This window comes from Conger conger, chromosome 3, assembly GCF_963514075.1.
Source record: "Conger conger chromosome 3, fConCon1.1, whole genome shotgun sequence".
NCBI lineage: Eukaryota > Metazoa > Chordata > Actinopteri > Anguilliformes > Congridae > Conger > Conger conger.
The window spans coordinates 35348832-35371404 of NC_083762.1; the positions used below are offsets into that span (position 1 = coordinate 35348832).

A 22573-nucleotide genomic window follows, 5' to 3' on the forward strand; every position below is an offset into this window, starting at 1 on the left:
CGTCAGGACGAATAGAGGCAAGAGAGGCAATAGGGAGTCCTACAACTGTTTACATAATATATTTGCTAATATAGTTTAACGTCCCGCGTCACGCGTAAAATGTCCCGGTTTTTCACAAATCAAATGTGGCAACCCTAATCTCAGCATCAGATGACAGAATTAATTTGCTAATAAATCGCTATTGTACCAGACGAGATTGTATTGGTCGTGAAATTAGAAATGCGTATTGCACTATATTTGAAATTCCGTATTGGAATGTTGACATGTTTCTGCGGGGAAATTGCGTGGCCCCATTTGAGCTGAAGATAACTATTCTAAGCACATCTGAAGGACTATTAAATGATATGAAATGTTAGGCGTTGTCAAAACGGACAAGCATGTTGACGTACCGAAAGGGGCAGGGAACTTTATCATTACTGAACTCTAGCCTAATGAAAATGGCATGGCAACGTGATGGAAATATACCCCTAAGCGCGGTAAGTGAAACAGAATGTCGTGCTCTATTTTTCATTCCTTCATGCGAGAGGGATCACATGCAGTTGGGACGACTGGTTTGCGTGCCATTCTGTCGAACAAATTTTAGACGTAGACGAAGTCAACGCTCCAGCAGTTTGTGAAGAGTGTGATCCCGCCGTGGCAAATGTAACGCACAGTTTGCATATCGTATAATGGATGATTGGTTAAAGCTTTTTGGTTAGCTTTTTCTGTATGTTCAATTGTTAACCGGTGTATTCAAGTGTTCAGATCCTCGTGCGTTACTCTGATTTTACTTTTTTACTTCCATTTTATCGTTACTCAATGTTCGCCCGGATATAGAAGTAGGATTCACTTTCGTTTCGCGCAAAATCTTGTGCCGTTTGTACCTTGTTTCCTGTTGTAAATGAGCCCAGTGGAAACAATTGATTCAATTGATGCTTCATGCAAAGTATTATCACCGAAACTGAACTTCGCCTGCTTTGGTTCCATTCAAATCAAGGGCATGTATATTCCTGGCTTACTTTTCCATACTGGAAATCATATTAGCTGCGACACGACTGCGGACACGCCATCCGCACTTCGGAAAACGTCGGTCAGTATCCACACTTAAATGTCTGGTGGGCATGTACATTGCGGTTTACGGTAAATGTTTTGAGGCCTTTATACAGCTGAACTCCCAACTGCCCCATTCAATACTCCAAATGGTACCGTTTGTTTTTTTTCAACATTCGATAATAAAAATAATACCCTTGAATCGTCCAAAATAGTCATTATTTTTAATGCATGGTGATTTTTTAAAATTTCATGATAGCCAAAAGTCGACTCAAACTGCTTTCAACATTCGACTATAGATTTTGTAATTATGGGTTTGAATTCAAAAACGGTTTGATCATTTTTTTAAATCGATTTTTTTTAAAATAGGAGTCCTGAATACGATTTCCATTTTGGATGAATTTGCAATCCCATAATTCAAAATTCTGATAGTAAAAGTCACACAATCAATGCCATATACACCTGACATGATCCTCTTCAAGGTGTTTGTGGTATTTCCTGAAAACATTTTGATTTACGTTTTTATAGATTTTTAAATAGTGCCATGTATTGAATATAATCGCCCATAATTCCGAATTCCTACAGTAAGAATTCACATAATCAATGTCATGTATACCATGGTTAGTGATCTCCAGGAATAGCATGGTGTTTTGATTTAAATTGTGCCATGTATTGAATTGAATAGTGAATATTTTGCTGAAGAGTTTGCTATTCCATAATTCAAATACCCACTGTAAAAACTATTGAGTGTCTAAAATAACCCCACCCATGGGGTGAAATCTCACATTTCACTCCGGTATTAATGGTCAAATTGCTAGTGCATGGTATGTTCCAGAAATGTCATTATGGTACATATTCATAGGCATGGGTTGAATGTTGTTCGTATCTAAAAAAAGGATTAATCTGGCTCTGGTAATATTTTCAGAATTGGGCCAAATATCCATCCATCCATCCATTATCTGAACCCGCTTATCCTGATCAGGGTCGCAGGGGGGCTGGAGCCTATCCCAGCATACATTGGGCGAAAGACAGGAATACACCCTGGACAGGTCGCCAGTCCATCGCAAGGCGCACACACCATTCACTCACACACTCACACACTCATACTCATACTCATACCTACGGGCAATTTAGACTCTCCAATCAGCCTAACGTGCATGTCTTTGGACTGTGGGAGGAAACTGGAGTACCCGGAGGTAACCCACGCAGACACGGGGAGAACATGCAAACTCCGCACAGAGAGGCCCCGGCCGACGGGGATTCGAACCCAGGACCTCCTCGCTGTGAGGCGGCAGTGCTACCCACTGCACCATCCGTGCCGCCCTTGGGCCAAATATGAAAAACATTATTTTCCCACTGTACCACACTCCCAAACTGTTCTACGAGGACTGCTCTCCCTAAATGTGGATGTGGGTGTACCGTGGTTTACCGACCATATGCTAAATTAATGTAATGTAATGATCAGAAATATTTTGTTGTCATTTTATAATGCCATATTGACATTTTGATGTGACATGTTTGCTGTCATGCTTAACGTTGGACATCATCTTGTGGTGTTTACCAACTGCTGGCATTTTATTCTCAATTTTGGTAGTTTACTCTGACCTCACTCTCCAAGTAATTATGTTGCGTACCTGGGGCCTGTATCACAAAGATCGAACCTAGAACCTTCCCAAATCAGTAGCATGGACTAAAGTAAAAATAACTGATCCATGTTTTACTCAGCACAGTTGTTTTACTGGTATGCATTAGCATCAATAACTGAAATTTTTAAAGCAGGCATAAGATAAACAAAGGTTGATCTTATTGTCAAAGAACCATTCATGAAAGTAGTGGCGTATATTTCATTATATGGTGACCAGATTCTCAGGAGCGGCGCATGGTGAATGCAAAGAGAAGCTATAATAATGGCAATTGCAGTCATAAAACCTGAAATATGGTAGGACTGATATGGGACAAATCAATATTTTGTTTCAATGCTTGGAAATTGGGCTTGAATATGGGGATGTCCCAGAAAGATTGGACATCTGGTTCCCCTAATGATAGCTTTCTATCTTGTGCATTGATTCACTCATTTGTTCTTTTTTGCAGCTCAACCAACAATATTTACAAGCCAATTCCACCAGCCACACCTGGCCTTTTGGGGCATTTGCTGAGCTAATCGGTAAGTGGGCCTGTCCTTTTGACCTTCACAGAATCTATTGATGAAATGCAATACAGTACTGCAATTTGCTTTCATTGCAGCAGTTATAGGATAGTGTGTATATTTAACCCTTGTGTTGCCTTAACATTCTGTATACTCCCCTTATCCTAAGGGTAAAAAATGACCCGCCTTCACTAGACCCAGAAAATAAATGCTTACATTTCAAATCTATTTTGCATGAACAAACAACCTGTCATTCATCACAAACTTTGTCATCAAATTTCAAGTTGAAAAAAGATCATTTAGAGGGTTTTCTCTGCTGTTAAACATAGTAGTGGGTCATTTTTTACCCTTAAGGCAACACAAGGGTTAAAACTGAGCTGATACAATGACATGCTTCAGGCCTGTACTGCAGCCTCTTTCAGTTGTTTGTTTCTGGGTTTTGCATGCTCAATTGGATTAAGGTCTGGTTATTGACGTGGCCTGTCTAAAACCTTCCACCTTTCCCTGCTAATGTAGTTTATTTGTTGTGTTGGCGGTGTGTTTTGGGTCATTGTTCCATGATGAAGTTCCCCCCAATTAGTTTGGACGCATTTCTTTATAAGTTGGCAGACAGAATGTTCTTGTAGACTTCTGAATTCATCCTGCTGCTACATTTACATTTTACATTTTAGTCATTTGGCAGACGCTTTTAATCCAAAGCGACTTACAAGTGCATAGGTTCTACCACAAGTCAAAGCATCACATCCAGAACTAGGAAAATACACCTGGACTGCTGTTCTAAACATATAGTCGTCATCATAAGTGCAATTTTTTTTTTTTTTTTTTTTTTTTTTTGGGGGGGGGTGGTGGGGTTAGACAGGGATAGGGGTATCAGAAGGGGGGGGCGGGGTAAATCAGGAGGGAGGACTAAGGTAGAGTTTGAAGAGGTGTGTTTTGAGTCTGCGTCGAAATAGGGGGAGGGATTCTGCTGTCCTGACAGTGGTAGGCAAGTCATTCCACCACTGAGGAACCAGAACGGAAAACAGGCGTGAACGTGCAGCTCGACCGCCAGGTGCCCGTAGAGAGGGAACCGTAAGGCGACCAGAGCTGGCAGACCGGAGTGGTCTAGCTGGGGAGTAGGGAGTGATCAGGGATTGTATGTAATGTGGGGCAGTCCCCTTAGCAGCCTGAAATGCCAACACTAGGGCCTTGAATCGGATGCGTGCGGCAATAGGAAGCCAGTGGAGGCCAATGAGAAGCGGGGTGACATGAGCCGACCTGGGCTGACTGGTGATCAAGCGGGCTGCAGCATTCTGGACCAGCTGGAGGGGCTTGATGGCGCACGCTGGGAGACCGGCTAGGAGGGAGTTGCAGTAATCCAGGCGGGAAATGACGAGCGCCTGGACTAGGAGCTGGGTGGCTTTCTCCGTCAGGAGATGACGGATGCGGCGTATATTATACAGAAAGAACCTGCAGGTTCTGGCAGTGGAGGATACTTGTGGAGCCAGGGAGAGGCAGTTATCAAGAGTCACCCCAAGATTCTTTGCCGTACGGGAGGAGGAAACTACAAAGTCCTCCACAGTCAGTGAGAGGTCGATTGACGGAGAGGACTTAGCAGGGATGTAGAGAAGCTCAATTTTGGCAAGGTTGAGCTTCAGGTGATGGGAAGTCATCCACGCAGAGATATCAGCCAAGCAGGCAGAGATCTGTGTGGTGATTTGGGTGTCGGGGGGGAAGGAAATGAAGAGTTGGGTGTCATCAGCGTAGGAGTGATAAGAGAAGCCGTGGGAAGAGATAACAGAACCAAGGGACATGGTGTATAGCGAGAAGAGGAGAGGCCCAAGAACCGAGCCCTGCGGGACTCCAGTTCGTAGGGGGTGAGGGTCGGAGAGTGCGCCCCTCCAAGTCACCTGGTAGGAGCGACCAGAGAGGTAGGAGGACCATCATGTGTTATATCATCAATAAAGTTTAGTCAGCCCACTCCAGAAGAGCAGATTCCTTCTTTTGCCACACTTTGGCCTTTCCATCACTTTGGGAGAGGTTAATCGTGGGCAGTCCATAAAACTTTGTTCCAGACCTTTTGTGGCTCATCTCTCTACTTCTTTGCAAATTGTAATATCGCCTTCCGATTCTTACTACTTACTCACACCTATATTGCTGCTCTCTAAGTCTTCTTCGAAAGGTTAATTGAGATACCATCATCCCTGCCCTGTGGAGATTGTTTGTGATGTCACTGTTTTGGGATTTTTCTTTACAGCTCTCACAATGTATCTGTCATGAGAAACACCATGTTGCTGGTTTCCTTGGTCAATCTGTTGCTCAGTATGCCAGAATAATGCTCAATTTCCAAATCCAGCAATTTTAACAGCCAACGCGCTTGTTTGACGTTCAGCACTCTGAATCGCCTAATTATTTGATAGGTACAGCCTTGTGTGAGTACATCATAATTGGATATTGTGGATAACTGTGCTAACTAGGACACGATTCAGAACAATCCTGCTGCCCGTATTCAATTAGAAGTGGCCTACGAAGTTAAACGAAATTCTGCCATTACAAACCTGTTGGATCAACCTTCATCAAAACTCACAAGCAGATTCAAATTAAAAGATGTATTAACATGTACTAACATTAGCATGTGGAATGTTTGGCGGGGCTGGGGGGTAGTATGGTGCATGTGCTCTCAGCATAGCTTTTGGAGAGGGGGGGGCAGTGATGGAGACAGATCAGACAGCATTCCACATGATTAAAACAGAGCAAGCTACTTCAGTTATGCGGACAGTGCAAGTTTGCAAAAATTATTTACGGAAGATTTGCCTGGTCTCAATGCCAATAGCCAATAATACTTACCCGACAAAAATATCCTCAATACTTTGGATTTTCCCTGTTATCTAAGCTTCAGAATGGCTTGCTTTTCTCCCAAAGACAGCTCTCTGGTATTCAGGTTGATTTATCTTTTCTAACACAAATGCAGTCTCCATAGGACTAGTGCATGGCTAAAACCAAGAGTAGACATTCAGAACATTTTCTTGTGTAACAATCTTACAGGACATGTCTAGGCAACAAGAAACACCGGTCAGTCACATGTTCCAATACTTTTGCTCACCCAAAAATTGGGTGGTCTGGTATAAAGGGTGATATGTTCCAAGTAAAAATAAATAATAAAAAATAAAAATAAAAGCTGAAATTCGTATCTGTCATCTCATGTACATCTTTTGACAGCAAACTCAATTTTTTTCAGTGTATAGCAAAAAAAAGGAATTGACCTTGTTACAATTCTTTTGGAGAGGACTGTATTTTTTTCCCTGCGATGCCTTTAGTCAATTTTTTCTGCATAAAAGACTGCATAGAATCGTGCATTAGCAGGGCCACTGATTTGTTAGGAAACTCGCTCATAGGCTAATTATCCCATCACTGTACTCCTAGACAATGCCTACGACCCAGACGTCAATGCCAAACAGCAATGGATCGACTCGACTCAGATACGGACAATGGACTGCCTGATCTTCAGTGACAACGGGGCTGGTCTGGACTATAACAACATGCTCAAGATGATGAGGTCAGTAACAGTCAACAGGGTAATCAAAAGAAGTTGCAGCCAGAAAAAAAGAATAAGCCACCCACTGTATAACCTCTTTCAGCATTGCTGGTTCAAATAACCCAGCTTTAATTCTGTTAGCCAAGTTAAATTGCGAGCTATATCTGTCATGGATTTATGGCACTAGCCAGCTTGCTGTATTGCAACTTTAAAATGGGAAAAGTGTTTCAATTTGTGAGGCAATGATGGCAATTGTGTAATGGTGTTCTTACAATAGGCAAATGATTCCAAATGATTGGTTGCTTTACAGGACTGCTTTAAGGTTAAAGACTGGATGGCACAGAACTTTTAACAATGAAATTCTTACAAGACAGAAGTGCTTATTGTTGGCCCTGAACGCCTTTCCAATCAGCTTTATCTGCTTTCTCATATTTGTGCAAGAATTGTTGAGAGGACATATTCAGTAAAAGTAATTTTCAAATAAATTGTGCTAAAAAGGTATTACTGTACTGTGTGTAAAGCTGTAACTCAGAACTGTTCCCTTGGAAGAACATGTTTACACTCCTGCTCCTGTCACCATCACACCAAAAATGGTTGGAACATTACAGGTTACAGGTTACTGTGCATGCATTAAAGGGTTTTACGATCCTTTAATATGTGTGATATTTTTTGTGTGTGAAAAACCCCCAAGCCACCAACCTGACCCCATACTTCTTTATTTCTGCTTAGTTTTGGCTACAGTAACAAGAAGACAATTAATGCTCCTGTCTCAGACGTACCTGAAAGCCATTCAGGCTCAGCATATTGTGGTGCCCATCATCTGCTGCAAACAAAATGGAGAAGAGAAGTATATCCTTTCACAGGGTGGAAAACAGAAACAAAAATGGCTTAGGAGGCTTCCTGGTAAAAACTTTCCACAGTAACTGGCTTTCTACTTCTGGCCACCTATTCACACACCCTTCCCCCTGTACATCTGTTGTAATCCCTAAGTACTTTGATTCATCAGGTCATCGCTGTAAATCAGAACTGAGTTCCAATTTGACCTGCCTGGTCTAGTAATGGTAAAAATGCAGATGTCTGACAGTTGCAGCCTGGTTCCTTTTCCTTGACCTCTAATCTCACTCAGTGATGTGCCAGATCATCGTGATAGCCTGGAAGCTATTCTGAAACACTCACTGTTTGGAACAGAGGAGGAGCTACTGCAGGAGTTGCAGGCCATCAATACCACCAATTCCTCCACAGGAACCAGGATCATCACATGGAACCTACGCAGGTGAGGGCTGATGACTGAACATTCTCAAAAATTATGTCGGGTATGTCAACATCCCCTTTGATTGTAAAATAGGTTAATAAACAATGTAGGGCATCTTGAGCCAAATTATTATGATACATTTGACATTTAATATACAGTTCTGTGCAGAAGTCTTAGGCACCGTAGACTTTATTATATATATGTTTATTTTTGTGTGTGTGTTAGTATAAAAGAACACATTTAGATTTCCAAATATTCATTTTCCAAAATATTTAATTTTACAGAGACATTTTTTGTATTTAATTTTAAAAAGTAACATATTACTGTAAGGAATTTACTACATTTACATCAAAACTTGATCAAGGCTGTCTGAGATCAGAAGCAAGGAGCCAACCAAAGTCTGCAGAAGAACTGTGGCAAGTTCTCCAACATGCTTGGAAAAACCTCCCCGCTGATTGTCTTATAGAACTGCAAGTGATGCAGGGTGGTCACAAAAAATATTTATTAATTCAGTTAACTATTCTGCCAAATTACTGAAATGTAATGTAAAATGTATAGTACGTTTATTTAGGACCTTTCATTGAATTCATTTTGAAAGAATCTTTTTCCTGTTATACAGGTGCCTAAGACTTTTGCACAGTACTGTATAATGCACACGTACACATATTTACAAGCATTTCAGTATGGAGCATTTTATTTTGGTATATGCAGTGGCCTCCAGAATTATTGGCACCCCTGATAAATCTTCACAAAAAGTAATGCAGTTATTGACCATAAGCTTTATTTTCCAACATGAGAAGTAGTATGCTTTATTAATGATTCAATGGAATCAACCAAAGTCTTTGATTTTTCCTCAAAAAACAGGTTCCACAATTATTGTCACCCCTGGTTTAATACTTTGTGCAAACACCACTGGTAAAGATGACAGACACAAGACTTTTCCTCTGGATCGTTCCTATGGACACGTAACGAACCATGTGATCTTGACTCATCTGCCATGCTGGAGGACAAGCTGCCCATAGAACTCGATGTATTTTTACGGCAAAAATATTTTTAAAATCTCAGGTCAACGACAAAACATATAAATACAGCAATAACACAGATTCATTATGGTTAATTTCTGTGCAGTTTATGGTTGCTCAAATCGAGCTGATCGGAAGAGTCGCATATTGTGGGGGAAAAAAAATAATAAAGGAGTTGTATGTGCTATAAAAACACTGTGTACAAGTAGAAGGTGAGGCTCGCCTGGAGAACGTGTGCCGCTATCTGGATCTTTAGATCCATTCGTGCTGCCGGGTGACGTGGTCGTATGTATGCGGGGTATCCTAGATAACATGGGTAATTTGTATATATTGAGTACAATTGGCAACCAATTTGGGAGAAAAATTGAAAAATCAGAAAAAAAAACATTAACCCCTCGTTTATCATTACATATACATATGAGCATACAGACCACTTTATTAGGTACACCAGTTCTGTAATGCAAATAACTAATCTGCCAATCATGTCTCAGCAACTAAATGCATAATAGCATAGAAACATGGTCTGGACTCTAGAGGATCAGTTGTTCAGACCAAACGAATGGGGAAGAAATGTGATCGAAGTGACTTTGACCATGTCATGATTGTTGGTGTCAGGTTTGAGTATCTCAGAAACTGCTGATCACCAGTGATTTTTGCTCAACAGTTTTCGTGTTTATAGAGAATACAACAACAACAAAAAACATCTGGTTGGTGGCAGTTCTTTGAATGGAAACTTCAGAGAGGTCAGAGGAGAATGACAGCTGACAGAAAGGTGACAGTAACTCAAATAACAGCACGTCACAATAGTGGTATGCAGAGGGCATCTCTCGGCACCAAACGACCTGCCACACAGGGGCACTCATGAGATGCAGCCATAATACAGACTGCACCACAGTGGAAATACAGTGGTAATGCCGGCTATTTAACTAGCTAGTTAGCCTGTCGTTAAAAATAGTTTGCGATCTACCTTCCTAGATAGTTGACTTGCAGATATAGGATATTTGTCATTACACATGACATGAGAACATCCAATCTCGCTACCAAGAAAATAATGTGCAAATACCGTGACCGCATTTTCTTTAGGAAATGCACATTTCTAGTTTAGAATACTTTCTTGTTTTCACAAATTATTTCAGTTAGCTAGATTATTTAAATTAATTTCAAGCTCTGCTTGCCACCCGCTTCAGTCACTCCCATTATAGTTGAAGAACAGCACTGGTGGACTTGCCTGTCCATTGGCTTTTTTATGCTTCTTAGGTTCAGAAGGGAGATGGAGTTTGATTTCGAAAAGGACCGGTACGACATACAGATCCGACGTGTGGATTTGGGTAATGATAACAACCATCAGGACCCCAACAAGGTCTCCGAACCAGAGAGCCAATACTCCCTGCGTGTGAGTATCACAGTGATGAGGGGTACACATTCAGACCTGTGAGGGTTTTTTAAAATGCTGTGTGGGTTTCACACTACTCTTTTTAAGGTTGCATATTGGTCGCATATCCCTTTCATGCAATGAGTGCTTGAAATCTGAGATGCATAGACATCCCCAGACACTGGGTATCTTCCCTGGTGATGCTCTGCTCGGCCATCTTCAGTTCCTGCTTGTTTCGGGGACTTTTTGCCTTTGGTCTCCTCTTCAGCATGTTCAATTGGATTCAGATCCAGTGATTGACTTGGCCAGTCAAGGATTTTCCACTTTTTGGCTGTCAAAAAAACCCTTTGTTACTCTAGCAGTATGTTTTGGGTCATTGTCTTGTTGCATGGTGAAGTGCCATCCAATACGTTTGGAGGCATCTGATTTTATCTGAGCGTATTAAAATGATGTAGACTTCAGAATTCATTGTTCTTTTCTGCAGTCACATCAATACAAGTGAGCCCGTTCCATTGGCAGCCATACAGGCCCAAGCCATAACACCCCATCCACCATGTTTCATGGATGAGGTGGTGTTTATTTTTACATTTTAGTCATTTTCTGGCAGTGGAGCCAGAGTGAGGCGGTTATCAAGAGTCACCCCAAGATTCTTGGCCGTATGGGAGGAGGATACTACAAAGTCCTCAACAATCCGTGAGACGTCGATTGTCGGAGAGGACTTAGCAGGGATGTAGAGAAGCTCAGTCTTGGCAAGGTTAAGCTTCAGGTGGTGGGAAGTCATCCACGCAGAGATATCAGCCAAGCAGGCAGAGATCTGTGTGGTGACCTGGGTATTGGGGGGGAAGGAAAGAAAGAGTTGGGTGTCATCGGTGTAAGAATGGTAAGAAAAGCCATGGGAAGTTGTTACGTGTGCCATTGACAACTCTGCCCCAGCTCGTGTCAACCCTCAATGGCAACGTAAACATATGAAAATAGGGACATCAAGACAATTGTTTGAAACCAAAAGAAAAAGTGTTAAATAAATAATTACCATCCCCTCGGGAGAGTGAGGTCCAACAGAGATACAAAAACAAGGCATCTCACCCTCCCAAAGGGGGGGTGAAAGAATAACACAAAATTAACAAAAGACTGTGCAGACAAACTACAACATAATGTGTGAAAAATGGTAGCCGCCATGGTGTAGCCAACTCCTCCTTATATAGGCCGGGATTCAGGTGCAAACCAGCACCTGAAAAGGAGAAGCAGCTGTTGTCAATTACACAATTAAACATGCCCTCGACCCCACACCACACAAACAGTGACTAGCTCATGTTGTGTGTGTGAAATGAATGCATGTGTATGAGTGTATATGTGTGTGCGTGTCCAAGTGCTTGAGAGTGTGTGTGTGTGTGTCTAACTAGGTGACTACATACCATGCGCCCACATATATACATATGACACCCAACAGACAACCACCACACTCGTCACAGAAGAGATAACAGAACCAAGAGACATGGTGTATAGAACCGAGCCCTGCGGGACTCCAGTTTATAGGGGGTGGGGGTCAGAGACTGAGCCCCTCTGAGCCCCTCAGAGACTGAGACTGAATAATTTGTTGGTGAGGGGACACAGCGAATCAAAGGAAGATGAGAGGGAGGACAAGAGGGTTGTAGCAGCATCGTCGGGAGACAGTCGAGAGAAAGACTCCGCAGATGGTAGGGAAGAAAGGATTGCAGATGAGAGGGTGGAGGTAGACGGGTGGCGTAGGTTACACTGACAGGTGACAGTGGATGATGGGTGAGATGGATGGGTGTTAGAGGAGAGTGGAAGAGAAAAAAAGATGGAGTGGTCAGATATATGGAGTGGTGTTACAGAGAGGTTGGTTGTTGTGCCGCTCCTTGTGAAGACCAGGTCAAGAAGGTTCCTTGCTTTGTTGGTTGGGGCGGGGGGGGGGTTGTGAGGGTAAGGTCAAACGAAGAAAGGAGGGAGAAAAAGGTAGACTGGGTGGATTCTGAGTTCAGGTTGAAGTCACCCAGGAGGATCAGGGGAGTACCATTGTCTGGTGAGGAGCTAAGGAGGATGTCCATCGCATAATGCTTTGGATCATGGGCATTTCCTTTTTTTCTCTCCACAGTTTCCTTTTTCCATCACTCTGGTCTAATACTCCTGGACTAAATTGAGTTTTGCATGGAGAATCTCCATTCAAAATTCAATTTAGTGTAAGACTAGGCTTAATCTGTGTCTGCGAACCTAGCCCATAGTGTTTTCAGTCCTAGTCAACCTAACTTATTATTTCTCATCTGATGAAGGCTGGCTGAATAACTGTGTTTGGTAACCTGCATGCCTATAACACGCTGGGGCCGATCCTCAACTCCTACCAGCCTTGAACATTGAGTTTTTGGCACAAGATGTATTTCCTGTGTTTTTTTCCTCACAGTATTTATTTTCATTTCCTCCTCTGGTGTGCATGCAGGCATACTGCAGCATTCTGTACCTGAAGCCCCGAATGCAGATCATCATCAGGGGACAGAAGGTGCGGACTCAGCTGGTCTCCAAAAGTCTGGCTCTCACCTGCAAGGACCGATATACGCCACAATTTCTGGTATCCCTTATTCCTGTTGCCATACAGGCTGCCCTGTGATTTCAGCTGTTGCTTTGCACTGTGTGTGTACATATGATTTAGCTGTGTGACTAGGGCTTGTTCATGAATATACACTCACAGAGCACTTTATTAGGTAGACCTCGACACCAGCTTGTTAATGCAAATATTTAATCAGCCGATCATATGGCAACAACTAAATGCATAAAAACATGCTGACATGGTTCAGAGGTTCAGCTGTTTTTTAGACCAAATGTCAGAATGGGGAAGAAATATGATCTAAGTGACTTTGACTGTAGAAAGATCGTTGGTGCCAGACAGGGCTAGAATATCTCAGAAACTGCTAATCTTCTGGGATTTTCACCTCTCTCTCTCTCGAGTTTGCAGAGAATGGTGTGAAAAACAAAAAACATCCAGTGAGCAGCAGTTCTGTGGGCAAAAGCTCTGTGACAGTAACACAAATAACCACACATTAAAACAGTGGTATGCAGAAGAGCATCTCTGAACACAAACCTCTTAAGTTGATAGCAGCAGACCAATAAGTCTAAAAAATAAGTCTAATACATACCTATTAAAGTGCTCACTGAGTGTTTATTCCTTAAATATTCAGCTGAATACAGTTATCTAGTGAATATTAATGTTATGAAGCCGCATAGAAGCCACCTGCGGTCTTGCAATGTTTCACCTGGATGATCCTTTCCTGGCTGCCAAAATATATTTTGATGTTGTTGCCCTGAATTCCTCCTTCAGAAGAAGAATATCAACATTACCTTTGGGTACAACACCAGAAACAAGGAGAATTGTGGTGTAATGATGTACTACAAAAATCGACTGATACGAGCGTATGAGCGTGTTGGCTGCCAGCGCAAGGTAGGAAAATGTTTGGAATGTATGTTTGTACATTTAATCTGAGGTTTTCGGAAAAAAACTGTAGCATTGTTAGCGTTGTGGATCCATTTTTTGTTTGTTTGGGAATTCCTCTGTTTCCGCAAAGGCCACACCGAAGGCTATGGGAGTTATCGGCATTATAGAGTGCGACTTCCTCGCACCAACACACAACAAGCAGGACTTTGATGCCACAGAGGAGTACAGGTAACCAGGTTTGGTTTGGACCACATTTTAAATTACTTGACAGGAGTGACATCCTGAAGCCAGGAGTAATGATGTTAACCATGTAACTTCCGGTACAACTTAATTCAGCCCTGTTTTTCCAGAGCCCCCTTTTTGTGTTAAATACAACAATTCAGTTCTCTGTGGCCATTTCAGGAAAGTAAAACAGAAGCTGGGGGAGAATCTGGAGGAATACTGGTGTGAAATACGCTACATAAAATCGAAAAAGGATCCAAGCTGCGACTTGGCAATAGAGGACACCGAGTGAGTGTTCTGCATTGTGTGTTTGCTGTGGGCACCCTCTCAAAGGAAGCAACTTTGTACTTAACTTGAACATCGAACTTTACTTCCCACAGGGCTTAAAGCAAGAAATAACGATGTGCCTGAAATGTATTGAACTTTGCAATCTGAAATTCCTCTGTTAAGGTGGTGGCTGGGGGGGTGCTGGGGGTGCTGGGGTAGCTGGAGTGTTTATTCATCAGATTTAAGTTCACTAAACTAAGCCACTCGTCTACTTATAAATGTTGACAAACATATGTACAAAAGTCATGGTTTCGCAATACCAACAATTAGGTTAATAATTAGCGAAATGTTAGATAAATTATGCTTATATTTTATGGAGTTACGATTAGTCACTTTCCAATACGATTCATTGACAAACTGCGCAATGCCATTTTAAAACAGCAAATGCTGTTCAAATTCAAATTTGTTCTAAACTGTTCAAAACATCAAATTTCTTATTTCGTATTTCTTTTTAATCGATTTACTTTTTTTAATCCAACATTAGTTAAGGCGGGGCTGTTTTTTGTTAGGGCGGACAGCCTTAGCTATAAACCACTGTGGGAAACACTGATAGTTAGCACTGATATTATGATGATAACACTGATCATCATAAGTGCTAACTAGGACATTAATAATTATATCCATGTTCAGGCTCATCAGCTCATCAGACTCATCAGCATTTAAGGAAAGCATTCCTTTTTTCAACTTCAGATCAACATTGCTACTGCCGTGTATAAGGTTTCTGTCACACAAACACCGGAATGGCTTCCCATGGCTTTTTTTAAACATATAGGTCACATACAGTATAAGTAGATACAGTAACAGATACTCAAGCAAACAAACAGTTAAAATAAAGCAGCTTTAATTTAAGGGGTTTTGCATCCATATTAGGTGAACAGTATAGGAATTGTAGCCATGAAAAGAGCTCACAAAACAAGCAGTACAGGCCTGTATAAAAAAGGCTGTAATTCCTACATGGTTCACACAATATGGACCCCTAAATCTGAAAGTCTTTCAGCACACATGATTGTTTTATTTCAACTGAGTATAGAGCGAACACAACAAATGCCCAAATACTTACGGTCTGCACTGTATATGTGTTTGGTTCTAGGAAGTCTCCAGATCAGAACTGGGTCCAGTGTGACAAGTGCCATAAATGGAGTTTGACTGTTGCCAGATGAAAAGCTGGGTGATGTCTGGTTCTGCCACTTGAATTCAGACCCCCAGTACAGGTAATGCCCAGTCTTTTCTGATTATATGCAATGCCTCCCCATCTGTCCTTGGTGGTGGCTGTCTAAGGGAGAAACACAAGAAGAACAGCCTGTCATCTCTGTTGTTATTGGTTACAGCCTTAGAAGTTAGTAGAAGGTAGAAGGAGGCTTTATGATACAAAGAAATGCAAAATGCTGTCTGTGAGTCACTGATTTTAACCAATTATTTTGTTATGGAAAGAAAAATTATTTCATTGGTCTCTAACAAGAGCATGATTAACAGTTAGTTGAAAATCCACTCATTGTAGTTCCACCCTCAATCTTATTTTTCCAGTAGCAGAAGTACTTACCAGTTGGTCATTGGGTTCTTCTTCTAAGACCTGCTGGTTTGGACAATCCTGTATTAGTGTAAATTGTATGTCTATGCAGAATCTGCCAAGCAGAAGAACAACTGGAGGACTCTGAGGATGAGCAGCCTTACCAGAAGACCTATAAACAGTGAGGATATTTCAATATCCCTTTACATGTTGACTCGCCTCTAAACTTTTTTAAAGAAGCAAGTAGCAACCCACATAATGCACCCTACATAGTGTACTACTAGAGAGCATGCAGGGATCTCAGTTGCTTAGAAGCATTAAGTGCCATAAGGTCCCCCTCCAGTGGGACAGAGCCAACCATATCCTGCCTTTGCAACTCCCAATAGAAACTGGCTAGTGACATCATAACCAAGACTCACCCAGCTCTTATTTAGTCTGTATGCACCAGCCACAATGCATGTTTAATGTCTTCACAGAGAATCTGAATGAGCTTCTGTAGTTTGAGTATTTTTTCTTAAAGTATGAAATTATATTTTAAGCATATTTTCTGTTTCCTGCAGGGATAAGAAACAGCAGCAGGAGAAGAACAGGTGGCAGGTGAGGAGTGCGTGCGTGTGTGAGCTTGTATAATACACACTTCATTTAAGCTTATAGACTGAAGGAACTGTTTGGCTGAATTCCCTGCAGAAAAAGCAGTGCTATCTGAGGTGTGCCTGGGCAGGCTGGTGGTGGTTATAAGGCCAAGCTGTAAAAGGGCCACATGAACATTTCCTTGCAGCAAATTTACCAGAGAAATGTGCATTTGGCTAGGGTTGTAGGTAGTAAACAGTGTTTTTCTGTTGCTGTTTTTGAATTATGGATTTGGGAAATGAACTATGCTTTAGAAGTTTACCTGGCAAATAATTATGTACAATTTAAGCTTTAAGCTCTGCATTTGCAAGAGCAGCAGTTATATAATGCATAGGCATATAATGAGATGGTGACCTCCCCCAAACTCCCCTGAAGATTGATCGTCCATAATAATAATAATAATAATAATAATAATAATAATAATAATAATAATAATAATAATAATAATAATAATAATAATAATAATAATAATAATAATAATAGGGCGGCACGGATGGTGCAGTGGGTAGCACTGCCGCCTCACAGCAAGGAGGTCCTGGGTTCGAATCCCCGTCGGCCGGGGCCTCTCTGTGCGGAGTTTGCATGTTCTCCCCGTGTCTGCGTGGGTTTCCTCCGGGTACTCCGGTTTCCTCCCACAGTCCAAAGACATGCATGTGAGGGTGATTGGAGAGTCTAAATTGCCCGTAGGTATGAGTGTGTCAGTGAATGGTGTGTGTGCCCTGTGATGGACTGGCGACCTGTCCAGGGTGTATTCCTGCCTTTTGCCCAATGTATGCTGGGCTAGGCTCCAGCCCCCCTGCGACCCTGTTCAGGATAAGCGGGTTCAGATAATGGATGGATGGATGGATAATAATAATAACCTTATTTATTTATTTTATTTGTATATATTTTTATATTTATTTTAACTTTATCATAATGTCAGTATTACCCCTTTTCATTGAAGTGTTACCCCCTTGAGGGGAATCAAGACAAGGGATAGGAAGGGATTTTCCAACACATTTGAAATGCATCAGCAATGGGCCTGTCCATAAGTCAAGTAATAATATCACCTTATGTATGACAAACCACAGACAATGACACAACAGAATGCTGAAGAAGCTATACCAGCACAGAGCACTTCGACTCCACCCTCAACACGCAGTAGCAGAAGCCAGTGTTCCAGTGGCACAAGAGCAGAGGGTGATTTCACTGACAGAACCTCTCCCACCCTCACTCCTGTCAGTCGTTCTGGTAAGAGCGGCCACATGATGATAAATCCATGAGTAGTGCTAGAGAGCAGCACAACACAGTCAGATGATAGAGCATGTTCGGAACAGCAGTAAACACGTTCTCTTCTCTATTCTGTTTGCAGGCCGGAGGCTCTCTGCCCAGCAGACACCTCTCAGCACGCGCTCCAAACGCACAACTATGAGGTAGAGGCTGAACTGGCTTCCACTGTAAAATACTGTATTCTGTATGTATTTTGGTAGATTATGCAGGTGATAAACCTACATTTTACTACATGCTAACAGACTGAAGAAAGAATATTGTGTTGAAAAATAAAATATTAATTTGGTCTGGATCTGTGGTCTACAGTAGTTGGACTGATGGACATGTCATGCACACATTCATGACATTGTGCAACAAACAGGTCTGCCAGAAAATGGACAGACATGGAGTTTATTACTTCTGTTAATAGCGTTGTATTGGACCGCATTCTACAAAAAATATGGCCTCCAATGTCTGCATTATATCCAGCACCTGCAGCGTAGTACCTATGTCGAGTGCCTTCCCTTTGCTGAATAAGTAAAGGAATTAATGCGTGTAACATCATGTTGACATGTGCAAACAGGCTTTCTAAATGTTTCATATTAAATCACTGTGCTTCTCTCTTTAGGGGCAAGAGGGTGTTGTTAACCCCAGAGTCTGAGCAGGTAAAAAGGGCAAAGATGAGCCAGAGCACATCATCGGCAGCTGATATGGAGGTGGTGCCACAGGACACCCCAGACGTCCCCCTATTAGTGGAGGAAATGGGAGAGCCAGTGTCACCCTGTGATCTCGATAGGGCTAGCAATGAGCACACTAACCTACAAGTCAGTGATGGAGTCCCCGCACAAGAGTACATGCATTCCCACGACCTGACAGTATCCATCACCGCTCTATCACCTGTGCCGCAGCAAGTGACTGCTGCATCCCAAACTGAGGGTGTGGCAGAGATAAAGCAGGAGCTAGAGGAGGAGAGGACAAGGAGCTGGCGAGAGGATGAGACTTCAGAGCAGACGCAGCTCCAGAAGAGAGAGACCAGGGAGCTCACAGATTCAGGTGAAGGAGTGCGCCCCTCCCAAGAGATGCAGCAGGACTGGCTGTTCAAGCAGTGGGAGATAGTCTGTAAGGAGAGAGACCTGTACTTGGAGCAGTGGGAGACAGCCAGTAAAGAGAGAGACTGTTACAAGGACCAGGTGGAGATAGCCAATCAGGACCGAGACCAGTACAAGGAGCAGATGGAGACAGCCAATCAGGAGAGAGACCGTTACAGGGACCGGGAGGAGACAGCCAATCAGGAGACAGACCGTTACAGGGACCAGGTGAAGAAAGCCAATCAGGAAAGAGACCAATACAAGGTGCAGATGGAGACAGCCAAAGACCAGTGCAAGGAGCAGATGGAGACAGCCAATCAGGAGAGAGACCAGTACAAAAGGCAGATGGAGACAGTCAAAGACCAGTATAAGGAGCAGATGGAGACAGCCAATCAGGAGAGAGCCCAGTACAAGTTGCAGGTGGACAAGCTGAACCAGAAACTGCAGCAGATGAGGGCTAGCAGCGTGAAGCAGGAGCGATGTGACCAGGTCCCAGGGGGAGAAGATCACCTGGCTGTACAGTTGGAGTTCATCCACAAGGATCTGGACCAGAGCAATGCGGAGAGAGACCGACTGAGGAGCCAGGTGAACATCCAGTATCTTGGCAACCACCATTTCAACACAGTCCTTTTTGTACACATTATACATTTTGCTGCTTGTCTGTTTTATTGTGGTTTTCTAAAATGTAATTTGTATGTGATTTTCATGTGTCGTTTTTCATGTGATGGCATACGTATTGGGACACATTTTTTGTTGTTTTGGCTCTGTACTCCAGCACATTGGACTTGAAACAAAACAATGAATGATGTTGAAGTGCATGCCGTCAGCTTTCATTCGAGGGTATTTTAGTCCACATCAGGTAATCCATGTATGAATTACAGCCCTTTTTAACCCCCGCTATTTTAAGGGAGCAAAAGTAATTGGACCATTGGCTGGTCAGCTGTTTCATGGCTACCTACTGTAGGTGTCATTGCCTGATTTGCTAATGGTCAAGAAAGCTAACAAATTTGTTGAGAGTTGATTCTACATGTGGAATTTGCATTTGGAATCTGCTGCTGTTGTTTTGCAACATGTGGACCAAATAAGTGTCAATGTCAGTGAAGCCGGACATCATGAGGCTGACAAATCAGAATAAAACAATAAGAGATATAGCCAAAACATTGGGTGTATCAAACTGAACTATGAACTGATACATTGTTAGGAAGCGAGAGCGGATTAGCTGGGGATACACCGCTTACGACCCCATCCCAGTCGTATCGTCTCAGAGCCTGTGACCGTGATTCCCAGGCGACCAGGGACTGTTGTTTGTGGCGATCCTACTAACCCCTGCCGAATACCACCCTTGGAGCGGCGAGCCAATTATGCCGCTCCACGAGAGCCGGCAAGACTGGGACACGAACCCCAGTCCTCGGTGTGCAACTGTAACGAACTGATGCCGGCATCAAGTCTGTAAACAACTATTCTTAAGTGCACTCAAGCTCCTGCAGTGTTATAGGCTCATCTGCTGTAAACTGCTTCTAACTGGACGCATCCCGTTTTGGAAATTGGAGACTGTTAAAGAAAGCCAGACAAGAGGTCTTGTCAAGTTTGATCTTGGACATGGATAGATTAGAATGGAATTCTTTAAATACGTGATTCATGGTGTTGTCGTCTGTATTCTGAATGCTTTTAGGTGGACAAGCTGAACCAGGAGCTGCAGCAGATGAGGGCTAGCAGTGAGCCGTGTGACCAGGTCCCAGGGGGAGAAGATCACCTGGCTGTACAGTTGGAGTTCATCCACAGGGATCTGGACCTGAGCAACGCGGAGAGAGACCAACTGAGGAGCCAGGTGAGCATCCAGTATCCTGGCAACCACCATGTCCACACAGTCCTTTTTGTACACATTATACATTTTGCTGCTTGTCTGTTTTATTATGGTTTTCTGAAATGTAATTTGTATGAGATTTTCATGTGTCGTTTTTCACGTGATGGCATACGTATTGGGACACTTTTTTTGTGGTTTTGGCTCGCATGAATAAGTAGGTGTAATAAAGTAAAACTGTTCCTAATAAAGTGCTGTCTGGGATTGCATGTGTATTCCAAGTCTGGGAAAGCAAGGTTTACGTACAGTCTGGATGGCAGGTGTATTTTCTCAAATGTGTTCTCTGAAAAGCTGCAGAACCTGCGTCTGAGTGTCAGCCGTCTCCTGGTGATCCTCATACCTGAGCTGGACCTGGAGCAGGTAAACTATGAGAGCTGCATCATTGAAGAGATCCTGGAACAGTACCTAGATGGTATCAGTTCTTCCCATCCCACATTTCTTTGAGAAGAAACCAGTCCCTGTCACTCCAACACCTTACCACCCTGATTCCCAGACTGGCCAGAAGTGACCAAATGCATCGCACCTTTAAGATTTCTTGTTAAACATAGTGCCTTTGTTTACAGCATTAATCCTTTCAGTCCCACGCCCCATATTTCAAGTGGCAACACCCCAACCCCAAAGGGTTGGTTGAGAAAATTTAGTAGGGTCTTAATAGGGGCTCAAAGCAATACAATGGCTGTAATTTTGATTGTTTTAAAAGGTTTAGCTTGGGACTGAAAGGGTTACATATGTAACATAATTTTCATACATCCTGTATCCTTTGTGTATTTCTCTGACTTTTGTAATTGTGGTCCAAGAGCTTGCAATTCCCAGCTTTAACAGTTTAATGTCACAATTATTTCATAATTTACATTTCATTGGTTTTCTTTTGATAAATTGCATTTGAAAAACTTAACTGAAAACATTCCTCTATTATGCCTCCATTTCTTTTATTTTTTTCAATTTGGCATGTCGGACATTCTAATTTCTTCCTTATTTGGTCCTGTCCAATTATCTGTAACTGCAGCCACATTCATGCATAATCCCTACTGCTGATTTAGGGAAGTGTAGACATATGTGTGTTCTCTGAAATACCAGCTGATTGTTTTCACATCAGAGACCACACCTAAGCTTGTATAGAGTGGAGTTTGAGGAAGACCTTTCCTATGCAGCTTTGACATGCAGTCCGTGGGCACCTGCTTGACCAATGGGGGTTGTTAGAGAGCGGTGAAATAGAGACCCCTAACTGACAGAAGCTGGGAGACTCAATTGCCAATTATGCGTCGCCCTGTGGAGCTGCCAACTGCATTCAGCACTGGCATGGTCCAGATTTGATCCAAGAATGTGGGGCTCACCATTAAGGCTTGCTGCCTTAATTGAATGAGCCACCCAGTGATGTTATTGAGTGAATGGGAAGTGATGTTAATGTTTTCACTGTCTTTTTTAATTTTGAGTATTAAATGCTAGAGTAGTTTTAATCCAGAATCATAGATTATAGAATTCCTGTCAGCCCTGTATAATACTTTGTATGCTAACATTCTGTCCATGTCACATATCATATCTTATATAATCATTAACACAGTTGTCAATGCCAGATCCTTCCCACACCCCTGCAAGTGTTGTTAAGTCTTATGGCCAAAATAAATGAATGTTTTATGGAGAACTGTTGTGTATGAAGGACTTCGTGTATCTGCTTTGTTATCCCATACTGCAATATTTTAGAACACAGAGCGATGCACTTAGCTCACTGAAGACCAAGGGAACTTATCATGCTTTTATCTCAAAGCTTCATGGGGTGTCATCACATTCATGGGGAGACATGCACAATACTGAACTCCTTCACAGAAGGAACCCAATTCCCGCCCTAATTTGGAATGCCCAACTGCCTGCAACCGCACCCACATTCATGCACAAACCTGACTGCCAATACAGGA

General features: G+C 42.5%; 1 protein-coding gene and 1 pseudogene across 1 annotated transcript; both read left to right on the forward strand.

The window, feature by feature from the left end:
• The first annotated feature begins 406 nt into the window (after positions 1-406).
• LOC133123099 (MORC family CW-type zinc finger protein 3-like) lies at positions 407-15406 on the forward strand (annotated as a pseudogene).
• Positions 15407-15481: 75 nt separating this feature from the next.
• Positions 15482-22302, forward strand: LOC133123097 (MORC family CW-type zinc finger protein 3-like). The gene is made up of 8 exons (XM_061233369.1): positions 15482-15537; positions 15946-16014; positions 16394-16430; positions 17534-17693; positions 17815-17875; positions 18340-19384; positions 20472-20627; positions 20952-22302. Exons 4-8 carry the CDS (start codon positions 17537-17539, stop codon positions 21102-21104), a joined length of 1572 nt encoding a protein of 523 aa, XP_061089353.1. The 5' UTR covers positions 15482-15537; positions 15946-16014; positions 16394-16430; positions 17534-17536; the 3' UTR covers positions 21105-22302.
• Positions 22303-22573: the final 271 nt, after the last annotated feature.

Bases quoted from the DNA above. Each gene is read 5' to 3' on its own strand.
- LOC133123097 (XM_061233369.1), top strand. From the start codon at position 17,537: ATGACACAACAGAATGCTGAAGAAGCTATACCAGCACAGAGCACTTCG. The intron at 19,385-20,471 runs GTGAACATCCAG...GAATGCTTTTAG, and splicing joins GAGACCGACTGAGGAGCCAG to GTGGACAAGCTGAACCAGGA. The intron at 20,628-20,951 runs GTGAGCATCCAG...TTCTCTGAAAAG, and splicing joins GAGACCAACTGAGGAGCCAG to CTGCAGAACCTGCGTCTGAG.